Source organism: Nerophis lumbriciformis, linkage group LG15 (assembly GCF_033978685.3).
Source record: "Nerophis lumbriciformis linkage group LG15, RoL_Nlum_v2.1, whole genome shotgun sequence".
NCBI classification, from domain to species: Eukaryota; Metazoa; Chordata; class Actinopteri; order Syngnathiformes; family Syngnathidae; genus Nerophis; species Nerophis lumbriciformis.
Window position 1 is genome coordinate 39,621,371 of NC_084562.2, and position 16,892 is coordinate 39,638,262.

The 16,892-nt window shown below is 38.9% G+C and overlaps 1 protein-coding gene across 2 annotated transcripts in view; it reads right to left on the minus strand.

The window, feature by feature from the left end:
* The window catches only part of LOC133616113 (diacylglycerol lipase-alpha-like), a 91,210-nt gene that overhangs the window by 14,324 nt on the left and 59,994 nt on the right, over positions 1–16,892 (minus strand). For both annotated transcript variants that reach the window (XM_061975219.1, XM_061975218.1), the window contains exons 9-18: positions 16,408–16,532; positions 15,981–16,131; positions 10,328–10,411; positions 9,840–9,917; positions 9,654–9,734; positions 9,407–9,549; positions 5,544–5,612; positions 5,381–5,453; positions 3,358–3,566; positions 2,798–2,924 (exon numbers count right to left, since the gene is read on the minus strand). In XM_061975219.1, coding sequence (XP_061831203.1) covers positions 2,798–2,924; positions 3,358–3,566; positions 5,381–5,453; positions 5,544–5,612; positions 9,407–9,549; positions 9,654–9,734; positions 9,840–9,917; positions 10,328–10,411; positions 15,981–16,131; positions 16,408–16,532 — 1,140 coding nt within the window. The remainder of the gene's footprint in view (positions 1–2,797; positions 2,925–3,357; positions 3,567–5,380; positions 5,454–5,543; positions 5,613–9,406; positions 9,550–9,653; positions 9,735–9,839; positions 9,918–10,327; positions 10,412–15,980; positions 16,132–16,407; positions 16,533–16,892) is intronic.

Here is a 16,892-nt window from a genome sequence, read left to right on the forward strand (position 1 = left end):
TGTAGCAACATGGTGGTTTTCAGTTTTGGAGCGCACCACCGAGACTTTTATGTGTGTGTGCGTGTTGACATTTAAGCTTGCTGTAATGTTGTTGTGTTGATTGGATAAAAAATAGATTGTTGAGCTATTACCCCTTTATGTTGGTTTTACATACAGCATGTACCGTATTTTTCGGAATATAAATCGCAGTTTTTTTCATTGTTTGGCCAGGGGTGCGACATATACTCCGGAGCGACTTATGTGTGAAATTATTAACACATTACCGTAAAATATCAAATAATATTATTTATCTCATTCGCGTAAGAGAAGAAGCAAATGTCTGCAATCGTCACACACACGTCAGCAATCTTCACACACGTCAACCAATAAGAATTCGGCGGGGGCGGGTCATGGCAGAAGTGCATTGTGCGTCATGGCAGAAGTGCATTGTGGGTCATGGGATGCTAACTACTGCTACATCCGTAGCTATTAAAATGGATTATTTCAACATTGGCGGTAACTTATAAAAACTGAGAAGGATGGCACCGAAAAGAAAATCATATACTGCAGATTACAAGTCAGATGTAGTGAAATATGCAGCAGAAAACGGCGATCGAGCAGCAAAAAGAAAGGGAGCGGCGCATACCAGGAGCGACACAGAGGAGGAAGATTTCATCGGATTTAGCGATCAGGAGTGACAGATTGTTTGGTAAACGTATAGCATGTTCTACATGTTATAGTTATATGAATGACTCTTATCGTAATATGTTACGTTAACATACCAGGCACGCTCTCAGTTGGTTATTTATGCCTCATATAACGTACACTTATTCAGCCTGTTGTTCACTATTCTTTATTTATTTTAAATTGCCTTTCAAATGTCTATTCTTGGTGTTGGATTTTATCAAATAAATTTCCCCCAAAAATGCGACTTTTTTTCCTTCTTTATTATGCATTTTCGGCCGGTGCGACGTATGCTCCGGAGCGATTTATAATCCGAAACATACGGTACACAGGATGTATATACATTATAGTCTCTTCAAAGTGTGCAGTTTTTTACTAAAATAACGACTTTTGTCGAGGCTACAACCAATTATTGATGTTTACATTGATTCTTATGGGGAACTCTGCTTCACTATACAAACTTTTTGGTTTACGAACCATGTTCAAGAACCAATTAAGTACGAAAATCGAGGTCCCACTCTACCACCGTCACCACAGTGGGTTACAGGTAAATCATACTTTAAAACTATAGGGGAACCCTGGAACAAAACCAAATAATCATTATTCCTTACTGCTGGGATATGTTTTACTGCTCTACATTGGAATATTATCAATCCTGGGCCTCATTTGTTTTCATAAGTGAAAGTTTCTTACTGCATGAGGCAATACGAGTGAACCAACTGATCCAAATGTCAATACCAATAATAGTACTGTATTTTTCGGAGTATAAGTCGCACCTGCCGAAAATTAAGTAAAAAAACATATATAAATCGCACTGGAGCCCGGCCAAACTATGAAAAAAACCGCGACTTATAGTCCGAAAAATACGGTATCAGTAACAAATCGATACTAGCATAAGATCAATACAGTGGAAGCTTGATTTACGAAGCCTTAATTGTAGGAACTCTTTGTTTTACTAACTAAAAACATGCTTAGGTGTATGAACCTTGTCTCAGTGTATGAACATCCAATGTGGCCGGCTGATCGCACTCTGTCTCTGGTGCTCACTGCTCAGTCAGCACAGTGCTACTGTTAGCTACTGTGCAACTTTGTGTGCGTTTGAAGCGTTATTAGCCTTTTTAAAACATGTTTCTTGTTTCGCTAGCTCAATACCAGTCCAAAGAAAGCAATGGACACGACATGAAACATTCAGTAACTATCTACAGTGTTGTCGACACTGCCTTTCTCAGATACCCCTCCCTTACGCTGCACGCAAAGAATATTAACCAACAAGGTTAAGTGGATTTTTTTTTGTTTCTAATCAGTGACCTGGCTGTCAAAGTCAAGGAGTTTTGTGATTTCAAACTGTGAATAAACCACAGGGCTAATGACAGTGTGTGTGCGTGTCGGCAGGGTGGCTACAAATGAGTATGATGGTTCAGCTAGTTGTTGTTTTGGTTTTGTTACTGAACAAAAAAATAAAAAACACTCCCTTGTTACGTTTGTTTTATATACAGTACGGTACAGCGCTTTATATTGTGTTCAAAGTATACAAACTTTGACTAAAATGTAGACTTTTGTCAGGGCTGGAACCCAATGTTCATGTTTAAATTGTTTCCTATGGAGAACTTTGCTATAATACACAAATGTTTATATTTACAAACCCAGTTCAAAACCACTTAAGTTCGTAAATCAAGGTTCTACTGTATGTTGCATGTATTTTTTTTTTTTTTTACAAATATCTGTGTATTGCTGTATTGTTCATATCGTCAATATTATGTTGTTTAAGAAACGGACAAAGGATGGGTCTTGGTGTAAGAAGATTAAGTAGATTGACTATAGCCTTCATTTTTGAATATGGGAAATTACATTATTTTTTTGATATTGTTTATATAGTGAATTGCCATAATTGTTCACAAATAGATTTTTTTGTTTGCCCAGTGGGAATTTACAAAAATAAGTTTGGGAGGTATTTGTTTTGACATCCCTGGCTCTAGATGGGTAGTAACAGTGGTATTATTCCATTAATAATAAATACAGTACATACAATTAATGGAGATTTGTATTCGATAATATGATTATAACGACAAGAAAATCCCAGCACCGCGTCAGTGAAGAGAGGAGAATCAACAGCATGCACACGACTAAGACAAACCTTGTTGAGGCCCTCCATCACCATGAGAGGCATGTGCTCATTAAGCATGGCAGGTGATATGATGACCTCATTGAAAGCCTTGTTGTCCCCCCAAAGAGCCGAGTATGTTGGCTCTTCCTGACCAAAGCTATATGGGGAGAGAGAAAGAGAGAGAGAAAATGCCTGTCAATCAATAAGACCGACAAAGTAAAAACACATTGACTCAACACCTCCCCTCATCATCTTTTCTTTTGACAGCCAAGCAAACATGTGGGAGGCATTACTGAAAACAATGACACGACAATGTGACAAACTAGACACATTAGCTAAAAAAACAACAGTGGGAACAAAATGATAGCTAAATGTGTCAAATGAAATGGCATAAATTAGACAAGAGCATTAGCAGCAAAAATCTTTATGTCTGCTTGGACGCACATTGGATTGTTTGATTGCCATTTTAACGGTAAACAGCTTGAAACGGTCCTTTTCAAGCAACTGCAGAGGAAGGGATTGGAAAACCAGTGGGTGGCATCGAATTTTGCACACACAATAAAGGGGAGCCCGGAAATCAGCGCTCTCACCAGGTTTCTGGAGGATGGTTGTGAACCACATGGATGATTCGGCCAGGAGGGTACAGGGGAGTCGAGGCGGAGAGGGCGATGCTGAGGTCACTTGGGTGGAGCCACAGGCGACTGCTGGGGGGTGCTGCTTGCTGAGTCGGAGGATCATCCTCCTCAAGTGGAAGCTCCGATTTTGGGATGCATTTGGTGCCTCCCACAATGATCCTCCACTGTTGGATCAAAACATATTTAATACTTTGTGTAAGACGTTTCATGAAGAAGCTTCTGAACACTACACTAACAAAAAAATAGGGGATGTTCAGCTTTCGGGGGGAAATTTCAAGATGAAGCTAAAATACACTTACAGGTGACCTTAATTTAATATCAGGGCTACAGCTATCAATTATTTTAGTAATTGAGTAATCGATTAATTTGTTTGAGTAACCGAGTAATCGAATTAAACATTTTATAGCCTCAATACGTCTTATATGAAAAGCCTCTTATAGGAAAAATATTTGAATAAAAACCAAGGATTTTTCTCTTGATCTCTGTTCTTACAAATTTAAATAGTCATTTTACTAAGGGAGCATCACTACATATTACTTATATTTTTTTAAGTTAAAAAGTAAAGTAAATAAAAACTGTGTAGCCTAAAACCAGGTAATAAATAATACATAGGGAACTAAATTATACAAAAAGAGTATGATAAACTTAGTGGCAATGTATTTAACACATATAAATAAGGTACTAATTAGAGGAGTGATGTTTTATTTTTAGTAGATACTAAGATATTAGAATAAAATATTAGTAATTCAAGTCAAACATACAAGATGACATTATCCACCAAAATAATATACCTTGTTTCTACTTGTTTTCTGCTATTATTAGGAATAGGATGATTTCTGGTAATTCTGCATCATTAATATAGTGCTATTGTGAAATGCTAGCGCTGTTTGACAGTGCTATTTTTTCACTTTTAAATGATTGCAAAACTTTTGACACCTTCTCTCGCTTTCTTTGGGCCCTTTGCTCTCTTTCTCCCTCTTCTTTGAGCTATCTCTCTCCGCGCTCCACTGTTTCCGCCACACAAATACACAGGCCACCTCACCTGAAGCGTGACCTACATCACCATAGGTACACCGCTCCCATGCACGTTTATTTTAAGTTCCTGGCATTCTCGTTAAATTTACTTACTAGCAATATACAAGATTTTAAAAATGTTTTTTAGTTGAACTCTATTACCAATCATAAAAGGAACAAAATACCACTCAAATTAATAGATTTAATCATTGCATCTCCACCTGATATGTCCAATTGTCCATTAAAGCATGCAGTAATCTAGGCATTTAACAATATAAAAATTCCATATCTCGGTTATTGTGACCAAAATGATCAGTTATCATTATCGCGGTATTATTGAATGTGCTCAAAAAGTACTTACACATACACTGATATCTTTTGATAAAGTTGTTCTTTTTTAATAACTAAAATATCTTGTGGCGTCCTACTCTGTAAGCGGTCCTTGAACGCACCGTAAAAACACCTCAGTCTTGTACTCCTCTGAGAGTATAGATCGATCACTCTGTTCCAACAGAGCACAGCCTGTAGATATGATGTGCACAATTGAATATCTTAGTTGCTCAGAAAGCAATGTGTTCATACAGTACAAGTTTACATTGGCATAGTTTCTTAATGGGGAAAGATGTTAGTCTCTTTTGTATTCATGTTAGCATTTAAGCTAGCGAGCTACAGGAGCGCTAGTCAGTCTGTGAGTTTATAAAAGTGAGATTATCAATGACAATTTTTCGATCATTGTAATTTAAAACGGTAATACTAACAGTCGTAAATTTTATTGCGGTAATCAATAATGTTTATATTTACATCCCTACAGTAACCTACACCTTTCTGTTACTCTTCCAATCTCTCTGGATTTCTTATTAATTTTCCTTACATGTGTGTTGCAACGCAAATTTCATTTGTGATTTTTTACTCTCATTCCAACTTTGTAAGTGTGTATGTATACAGAGAGTTTTCAGCAGCGTACCTTTGGCTTGTTACTTTTCTGTAGGACTTCTAGAAGGTGGCGACGGAACCCCTCCAGTTGCGATAAGCCCAGTCTAAAAGACACCAGTAATAGATAAAGTACGTATGTGATAAATCCATAATGCTAAGGACTGTTCCTACTATGTACAAAGTGATAAAGATACCTTGGCACCAGATCTTTTCCGAGTACCACAGAGGTGACAAATTCTTTGGAGTACTCCATGGCATCCTCGCTGGTTGAACAGAAGATGGAGACATTAGTATACATCACATGAAGTAAAAGTGTGGAAGTGCAAGCTGAATACAATGTAGAACCTTAACTGGTTCAAATATCTGATCCCTAATCCAAACTCTCTTTAAGGGCTAAATGTATAATACAGTAAGATGTGGAAAAAATTAATTGTTGCTAAATAATATGAGGCTAACACTTTGGTTTGACTTGTGGCCCTGCCCACACTGTTCTGTTCAAACAGGTTTTACTTTTAAACCTCCACCCCTCAAATTTTGTGACGTGGTGTTCGGTTCGGTGTACATTCTTGTTCTTTTTAAGACCTCAGAATACCATACATCCCAAAAATCAACCATTACTATTCATCAGTTGTGTTTCACAGATACACACTCCAAACTGATTGGGAACACAAAGAAAAAGGAAAAAACATATGGTCTAAACCAAACACGATTTTTGAATTCAGGGGACCAAGCTGTCCGCAAATGATATCAACTTAATTTAAACAAAATCGGTTAGTAAAAACTCCATATGAGAAGCACTCAGGACTACAACATGGCTGACTGTGAGAAGACACTGTCGAAGTTGAGTCATGTAAATAAGACCGCCCACAAATCGGCGCATCCTGAGGAGACGGTCAGAAAGCGGCTTGAAAATGGTCCATAGAACGTAGTCTATGTACAAAACCCAAAACCAGTGAAGTTGGCACGTTGTGTAAATCGTAAAAAACAACAGAATAATGATTTGAAAATCCTTTTCAACTTATATTAAATTGAATAGACTGCAAAGACAAGATATTTAATGTTCAAACTGAGAAACTTGGTTTTTTTTTGCAAATAACCATTAACTTAGAATTTAATGGCAGCAACACAGTGCAACAAAATTGGCACAGGGGCATTTTTACCACTGTGTTATATGGCCTTTCCTTTTAACAACACTCAGTAAACGTTTGGGAACTGAGGAGACCAATTTTTTAAGCTTTTCAGGTGGAATTCTTTCCCATTCTTGCTTGATGTACAGCTTAAGTTGTTCAACAGTCTGGGGTCTCCGTTGTCGTATTTTACGCTTCATAATGTGCCACACATTTCCAATGGGAGACAGGTCTGGACTACAGGCAGGCCAGTCTAGTACCTGCACTCTTAAAATGAAGCCCCGCTGTTGTAACACGTGGCTTGGCATTGCATGATAACATTGCTTGGTTGGCAACATATGTTGCTCCAAAACCTGTATATACCTTTCAGCATTAATGGTGCCTTCACAGATGTGTAAGTTACCCATGGCTTGGGCACTAATAAACCTCACAAATGCTGGCTTTTGAAATTGCGCCAAGAACAATCCGGACGGTTCTTTTCCGTCTTGTTCCGGAGGACATGACGTCCACAGTTTCCAAAAACAATTTGAAATGTGGACTCGTCAGACCACAGAACACTTTTACACTTTGCGTCAGTTCATCTTAGATGAGCTCGGTTCCCAGCGAAGCCTGCGGCGTTTCTGGGTGTTGTTGATAAATGGCTTTAGCTCTGCATAGTAGATTTTTAACTTGGACTTACAGATGTAGTGACGAACTGTAGTTACTGACAGAGGTTTTCTGAAGTGTTACTGAGCCCATGTGGTGATATCCTTTACACACGGATGTCGCTTTTTGATGCAGTACCGCCTGAAGGATCCAAGGTCACGGGCATTCAACGTTACGTGCAGTGATTTGTCCAGATTCTCTGAACCTTTTGATGATATTACGGACCGTAGATGGTGAAATCCCTTAATTCCTTGCAACAGTTCATTGAGAAATGTTGTTCTTAAACTGTTCGACAATTTGCTCAAGCATTTGTTCACAAAGTGGTGACCCTCGCCCAATCCTTGTTTGTGAATGACTAAGTAATTCATGGAAGCTGCTTTTATACCCAATCATGGCACCCACCGGTTGCCAATTAGCCTGTTCACCTTTGGGATTTTCCAAATAAGTGTTTGATGAGCATTCCTCAACTTTCTCAGTCTTTTTTTGCCACTTGTGCCAGCTTTTTTGAAACATGTTGCAGGCATCAAATTCCATCTATCCATCCATCCATTTTCTACCGCTTGTCCCTTTCGGGGTCGCGCAAATGAGCTAATATTTGCAAAAAATTAAGTTTTCCACTTCGAACGTTAAGTAACTTGTCTTTGCTGTTTATTCAATTGAATATAGGTTGAAAAGGATTTGCAAATGATTGTATTCTGTTTTTATTTACGATTTACACAACGTGCCAACTTCACTGGTTTTGGGGTTTTTGAAATGTTGACAAAAGAACCACCATTACATGTTATGTCGACCACAAGAAAGTGTTTTCAAATAATATTACCCCTTTAAAAAGTGGCGCTTGTTTCCAAGTGACATGCGACGTCAGCAAAAGAAGTGAAGCAATAGCTGTGCTAGCATTGGCAGTACGTGCCTCAGTGGGAGTGAATGCACATCCTATTGAATGCATGTTATTAGCATTTAGTATATAAAGCGATTGAACATGCTTTGGTGGCTGTATCTCTCCTTGTCCACAAACAGAATGTTGTAAAATTACATTGTTCATTGAATTGTTCTATATTCCCCCATAGTAGCAGTTGTAGAAAGTGATTGCAGTAGGTGCAGCTATCAGTTCCTCTTTAAGGACCCTGAATAAGATTCCGACATCTGTGTACATTTTGAACACACTAGAATGAAAATCAATTTAAAAAATGTGTCATCTTATGTAGGAAAAGTGAAAAGAACGGATTGGTATCACGCCTCCCGTCCCGAAGGCCATCTGCACCCATGATCCAAACAAGACACATGCAGAATTGCTCTTATAAACCGTTCATCCCAAGCCAATGTATCAAAAACTGGATCCAGGAAGTTGCACACAAACATTACTTCATTAATGGAAGTAACTCAATGCACAAGGTAAGTATTCAACAAAAAGTACAGAAGAGCAGAAACTCTTCCCGAAAAGAGGAAGCAACTTTAATGCACATCTGCTTAGTCCGCACAAATCCAAAAGAAACGTTTGTCAAGCGTGAGCTCACAGAATAGAATACACAGTAATGATATAAAGTAGGTGCCCTGCAGACATGTGACTCAGCAAACATACAGTATCTACTGTACAGTGACACAGATAAGCGGAACAATCACATACAGTGGGTCTTTGTACACAAATACATGGGCCACTCTACCGAATCAGTGTCACTTGCTTATCTAAGAAATAAAATGCATACTGCGCAATAAAATTAACTGTAAAATATTTTTTTATCAAGCAAAGTGTCATGCTCATTGATTTGATTGCGTATTTAATAAATACAATTTTAGATTCATATAAAGTGTCTTCAACACTGGTGAAGTAGCATTTGCTGGCTGTCCTTCGTTGCTAAATATGAACTTTTATTTATTCTTTTACAAAAAATGTTATGGTCCACAGGAAGTTGCATCGTTTAAAAACGAATCAAGACATCGTCAGAAGGGACGCAAGCTACGTGACGCGAGAGTACATACCAGGCTTAACATATTTAGGCTTGTCCTCCAGTGATAATGGTACGTGTAGGAAATGCAATATTAACTTAGGGGCGCGGCTGCGGACTGTGTGTGGACATACACAATTAGTCGCTTACCAAAAATGCATCAAGTGTCAGCCAGAGGGGATCATTTTTTGTGATCGTCATTAAAATGCATTAATCAGCATTGTCCACTCACATTTTTTTACGGAATTCAGCCCATACTGATACTGTTCTGTTTACAGTAAAGCATTCAGATACTAAACAGATCGTTTTCATAAATTTTTGGGAAATGCTTGGTAAACTTACCTCAGAAGGCCACCAGGTGGGGAGTAAGAGTAGCAGTGAAGTGTGGGATACTGGGGTCTCAGCATGAAGGAGAGAATAGCAGCAGTGCCGGCACCAAGAGAATGGCCAACAATCACCAGCCCGTAATGCATGGTGCCCTTGTTCTGTGAGAGACAGCCTGAGTCATCACACTGGCACACTATTTCTGGAATAATCATTATTTGTAAGCTGCAGTAAGATGCTATTGCACAAGAAAGTAATCATGTACCAAGTCTCTCCCAAAGGCTTGTGACAATATCATCTCCTGCTCCAGTTTCTTCTTGATGTACTCTGCTGAGTAAACCATCCCCTGAGAGGAGAGAGACAAAAGGGTTAAGTGCGGCACAACAGAAGTCTGCTCTAATAAGCTCAGGCAATTCAAGTCATATTAGAAAGTGGGTGATTTAGCTCTCACCTTGTGACCAAGCCAGGTCCCTTGTTGTCCCTCCACCGGCAAACGCTCAGAATCCCCCGTCAGATCAGTCAAAGCATCCTGATCCCACACGCAAGACATATAAAAGAAAAATCAGCCAAAAGCAGAGAATAAAAAGTGTCAAAGAGTTGATTTAGTCAGAGAAAAATGTAACCCTTTCATCATGTTTATGCATTCCATGCTTAACTAAAAAAGAATATGTTGTGATTGGCATAGAATTAGAGGCTGTGGGATGAGAGGTTTGCCTTGTGACGCAGTCATGAGTCATCTCAGATGGGTCAATCCCAGTTTTTGCAGCACGAGTTTCCTTCAGTGTTATGTAAACAATGGAAAGGACATTTATATTTGACTCTGACTGCTTAGGTGCCGAGCAGAAACAATGAGAGTTATCTAAACACTGCTTTAGGCCACACGATGAGGCAAACAAGTTTGTAAGCTTTAGCAATTCTTAGTGAGAAGTTGACGTTCACCTTTAGAGATAGGGTTCCTCTGATACTGATGACCACCTTTTTCTTCTCATGATCCACTGCCACAAAAAATGGGGTCTCGTAAACCTAAATGAAAAATGGATAGAAGACCGCTAATTAAATGGACAAGGATAAACAGGGGGTGGGGAAGAGACAAACGTGAATGCTTGCACCTAAACTCTGGATATCAATGTGAATGTAAAATTTGAAAATAAAAAGGATTACAATCAAACAAATCATAATCAAATGTACTCCCTACCTAAAACTTGGCAAGGTGATTACACTACTCACGAAAAGGGATATATGGCTTTTGGGTGAAATACCAGCATAAACCTAAAATGCACTAAAATCTCACGCTAATTGTAGCTTTTTTTAAATGTACAACTGTTCAATGTTTCACTACTTACACACAACTTTGCCCTTCAGTTCCTTGTTAGAGAAAGTTGTGTAAAAAGTAGTGAAACATCAAACTGTTACAAGAATGAAGCTGGTCGTTCCAACTCGGTTTCTCACATATCTCACCTGGTCTGCCAGAGAATAAGAAGAAGCAGCAGAAGGGATCGGCAATGCAAACGTTTTTTATTTTTTTAAAAAGGGAAGAAAAACCCGTCAGTAACCAACAACAATACAGCACTTCCTCATTATGCACCAAAGACGGTTATGGCGAGCGAGATGCATTCACAAACTCCCGGAATTGTGAATGTCAGACATTACTACACAAGTGAGACGTTTTTTGCACATTTGCTATGTTCTGTATTGCTGCAAGTTGTTGTGGAATGTATTGCATATTTTTGAATGTATTACTCAATTGTGATTTTATTTATATTACTAATGTATTTGAATAACTAGTAACTTGAAGTCACCAAATGTTATAGAATTATAAAGCATCGAAACACCAGCATCGTTTTTAAAAGTACAGATTTGGTAAGAGTATCGGTTAAAATACAAGCGACACCCATCCTTATGTACAGCTCTGCTCAACTTGCAGCGAGTACCCCTTTTTTGTATATTGAACTGATTATTTATTAATAAAGACTTTATTGATCCTACCTGCTAGTCCGGGTGAGGAGTCAGTTAAGCTAGAACTAGCCAGCGCCAGGCTGGATAATTCCTGCACGCATAGCAATTTTCTTAGAATAACACACAACTCACATAATGTCTTTTCTGTTGTGAAGGTGTCAGGGGTAGATATGCATTCTACTGAGGTGGCAAATCATGATGCGTTCAGTCGATCACAGCATCAAGCAAACATTCTGAAAATTCCCGTCGTATCAATTCCTAGATATGGTCGAAACTATTTAAAGTGCACTACGTATAATAAACGCAACATTATTAATATTGCTACTATGGATAATTTAAACAAATACTCGTCGAAACAGCCCAATACTTATAATATGGGCTTTTTAAACATAAGATCATTGTCTCCCAAAACGTTATTAGTTAATGAGGTCATTAGAGACAACAATCTTAACGTCATTGGTCTTAGCGAAACCTGGCTCAAACCAGACGATTTTTTTGCGCTAAATGAGGCATCTCCTCCTAACTATACGAATGCGCATATTGCCCGTCCCCTTAAAAGTCATTCACATCGACGTCCCACTGGGGTGAGTTTTTCCTTGCCCTTATGTGGGCTTTGTACCGAGGATGTCGTTGTGGCTTGTGCAGCCCTTTGAGACACTTGTGATTTAGGGCTATATAAATAAACATTGATTGATTGATTGATTGACATGCAGCAATGTATTTGCATCCTGCGGTAAATCCAAACCAAATCATGGCAGAATGTGACAGTTCCGCTGTCATAACAGAGAGGTGTTCCTTTTAATGCCACATCATGAACCCATTGTTATTTTACAGTTATCAATTAATGTTTCTGCTGTTTTAACAGACTTTTTTTGCTCTTCTTGTTTTGATGCACATGCCTCATGGCTAATTATGCAAATTAGACGTGTTATTTCCTACGCCACAGAACATGTTTTCATTATGGTAAAAGTTAGAAAAGGTTACATTATTCCAGCCAATTATTTTCATTGCGCTTGGTGATGGAAGGATTTCATACAGCTGCTCGGCCATGGAAACATCTGCCATTAAGCTTCTGGTGCACAGCTTTAGTGTAAGTGTTCATGCCAGAGGAGGTTTGGAACGTCGCGGTTATTGAGTCAGCAGAACATTGGAAACATTTACCTCATCAATCTGCGACCCTGTTTTTTAACTTTATGATGTTTGCTATACTTGGACTTGTACAGAAAAGTTTGCCTGATAAGATAGAATACATTAGATTTCAGTGGCGATTGCTCTAAGACTAAAATGTAAAATAAAATAAGTGGTGAATTATGTACTTTTGGCTAATTATGTGCTACAATGACATGACTTTCTTCACTGTGCGTTAAGCAGTGTTGAAGCTGAGCGTCCATTGACTTCAATGGGGGAGCATAGAGTGGGTTGTTTCAACTACTGCCAAACTAGATAGTCATTGGATAAATGCATGACTTTGTCCTGTCCATCCGATGCTTGGCGTTTCTGGAAGCGAATAGAAAGTAGGCTTGGATTCAGCTGGCCTGGACACTGGGGTTCAGCATAATCATTGAATGATCAGTCTGAGGCGGAATCCCTTTTTGATGGACAGAAAAGTGAGCGAATCAGTAATCTTAAAATATAAAACCATGCCAGAGAATTTTTCAAGTTTAATTCCGTTGCTCCGAGTTGATATGGGGAATTTTATAATCCTCTAAGTCAGTGTTTCCTAACCATAGTTGGGCGGAGAGCAACCCCTAGAGCAGGCCTCTATATTTATTTTTAGGAACACTAATACAACATCTCACAATAATTTCTGATTGAATGCTAAAAACGCGATCGACATATTTTACAATCAAGAGAAACGCAACAAAAATGCAACAAACACAGCGAACTATGAACGCCAAGGATAAAAAAAGCCCCACCTTACAATCTGATGTATCTGATATATCACTAGGCTTTAGAACTTTGTTGTAAAAATCTCCTTCCGCGTCTGTCCCTGACACCCGCATTTCAGGCTGGCCGCTCTGGAAACACTCTGTGGAAACGCTCCCCACCCACACTGCTTGGTGCCTCGTCTGAGCTGCTGTGACTTAGATTACTATAGTAACTAATTAGATTACCATAGTACTAGTATATCATGCAAAAGTGCAGATTCAAACCATTGAAATACTTTATATAGTTCAAGACTTCCGGTAATTTGAAAACATCACTGCACATCATAATAGCAGCTACAGTTTCCATGTTAAAGACCTAACAAAAATATTTGGGAATGTCCGGCGGGCCAGATTGAAAAGCTTAACTGGCCGCATGCGGCCCCCGGGCCTTAATTTGCCCAGGTCTGCCCTAGAGGGCAACCCAAAAAAATCTGTTTCTCAGCTGTGGTCTGTATGGTCCGTAGCGGTACTCAGTTGTAATACACTTTTCCAACACTTGTGGCAGTAATGACAATCTTAAACAAACAGAAGAAGTCTGGAGCTATAGTCATAGAGAAGTTTCTTAAGCACAAATGGCTGAAGTGATGAAGGTGTATTTTCATTTTCACTTTAATATTTAAAAGATGTTGTCATGGGATTGCGACCACAGTGGAAGGGAACTGCTCGTACATTGGTCGTGTATATCGAACGTTCAATACATCTGGACCGAAATGTGACTGTTTAATAGAAAATGCATAAATAATGTAGCATCTATGCATTGTTTCGATGAGTTTTTGACAGCTAATATCAAACTCAACTATTACCCTGCTCCTCACAAGCACACAAAAACACACATTCAAATACACTTTAACAGCAAAAAGACCATCCTGATGAGTCACAGGTTCACAAATATTTGTACTAAACAGAATGCTTAACATCACAGACAACATTAAGTGGTTATAATAAGTGAAACACAGTTTCATTTACAGATTAGAATTAACATCCAGCCAGGAAGAACATGCTGTTGCCTGTGTATACACACACTACATCACTATGACAACACACACACACACACGTAAGAACTGCTTGGATTGAAACTGCCTTTTCAAATCTAAAGTGTTATCTTTTTTCTGGATCTCAATGACATTCACAAGTGTTGCAGTAATAAAACTCCATTCTCTACAACTTTTACACAACCAAGAAAAAAAAAGCGTCTTGGCAAAGTCCGCCTCATTATTAATGAACTCGCCTTCATTCCAGACCTAAGCACTTTGGCCGCAGGCTGGATGGGATAATACGAATAAAGGAAATGTGTGTACCTTCAGGCGCGTAAAAAAGACTTCAGCTCAAACGGGAGAATAGGGCCCATAGTGCATAATCACTTTTTGCACTACTGATTGCAGCGCGTTTGAAGTCGCGTAACCGTCATTTATCATCACTTTAAGGCAACAAGGGAAGTAAAAGGGAACTGCTTAAAAATACCAATTTGTTTGCTGAGTACATGTTTCTCAGTGATCCCATTACAATGAAACATATACAGTCCATCCGGAAAGTATTCACAGAGCTTCACTTTTTCCACATTTTGTTATGTTACAGCCTTATTCCAAAATGGAATACATTCATATTTTTCTCAACATTCTACAGACAATATGACAATGTTGTTTTTTTAATTTGGCAAATTTATTAAAAAAATACAAATATCACATGTACATAAGCATTCACAGCCTTTGCTCAATACTTTGTTGATGCACCTTTGGAAGCAATTACAGTCTCGAGTCTTTTTGAATATGATGCCACAAGCTTGGCACACATATATTTGGGAAGTTTCACCCATTCCTCTTTGTAGCACCTCTCAAGCTCCATCAGGTTGGGTGGGAAGTTAAGTTAAAGGTAAAGTCCCAACGATTGTCACACACACACTGGGTGTGGTGAAATGTGTCCTCTGCATTTGAACCATCCCCAAGTTCACCAAATTATTCCCGAGCAGCAGCATGCGCCGCGCTCGGGAATAATTTGGTGATTTAACCCCCAATTCCAACCCTTGATGCTGAGTAACAAGCAGTTCTTATCCAGGATATCTCTGTACATTGCTGCATTCATATTTCCCTCTATCCTGACTGGTCTCCCAGTTCCTGCTGCTGAAAAACGTCCCAACATCATGATGCTGCCACCACCATGCTGCCAAAAGTACATCAACAAATTATTGAGCAAAGGCTGTGAATACTTATCTATTTTTTTTGTTTTTGATAATCCATCCATCCATCCATCCATTTTCTACTGCTTGTCCCTCTTTGGGTCGCAGGGGTTGCTGGAGCCTTTCAATAATTTTGCAAAAAATAACTTCACATTGTCAACATGATGTATTGTCTGTAGAATATTGAGGACAAAACAAATTTATTCCATTTTAAAATAAGGCTGTAACATAAAATGTGGAAAAAGTGAAGCGCTGTGAATACTTTCCGGATGCACTGTAGTAACTTTAATATTACATTCATAAATATAATATTGTCTTCTATCATAGTATATAAAGAAAACATATTTGAGGGTTCCCTTTAATTGATCCCGATGGATCCCTGCGGGTTCCCTTTAATTGATCGTGTATTGCCACTAAGTGGGATTGTGTGCTTCCTTTTTACAAACCTCAGGAGTGCCCCACAATAATTAGACTTTGTATGAGGAAGTACCGCAAACAACCGCAAATGCTTTGACGGTGACGTTGGAATACTCACAGCATCATGGCAGGACGTGTAGACAATGTGAACTTGCTTGCGCTCCTCGTCCAGGAAATATCTGCGTATGGCCAAAACGTTACAACTACAACAATTGTCCTCCTCCACTGTCACTGACTGGGACAAACGCGAGCCGGACACGGACGTGCAGCTGGGAGAGAAAAGGAAAAACACACACAGTGGTTTAAAAAAAAAAAAAAAAAAAAGAAAGAAAGAAACTGACATTTAACATATGTAAAATACAAAATCCCATTACAGTTAATCTGTGTAAGTATGTGCTTAATACAATCTCGCTTTGAGTCGGGTACAACCGCCTCGGTGGATTACCGTTTAGCAAGTGTTGACGCATGCAAGATATGATGCTCGCTGAAGTGCCCCGGAGACACAAATTGATCAAAAGCGAGTGACTATATGGTTGAGGGCTTACGGGCAGGTGCTAACGAGGCGGCACAGTCCGCAGGCTGGCTTCCTCATCAAATACATGGGCCAGCCGTACGCAGCGAGAGCGAACAACATGTAGTCGCACACATCCTTGTACATGGCCATCTCGGTCTGGGGTAGGAGAAGACAGAAAACACATGATTGCATTCAGCACAGTCAACTACTGCAGCTCACATAAATAAAGCTGGAAAAAAAATATGCTTTCAGAGTCAAGGATTTTCATTTTAGAAATCAATTACCTACAGTATAATCCATTTACAATACACTGTAAACACACTACTCATGAAAAGTTCAGGGTATTGAGCTTTTGGATTAAATTTCAGGATGAAGCTAAAATGCACTGTAATCTTTACAAGTGAACTTCATTTGACCTTTTCTCAACTTTTTAAATTGTCCAATGTGTCAGTACTTTTTGCACAACTTGCTCTTTTCCAACAAGTACATTTATGTGACTCTTGCCATCTATTTGTA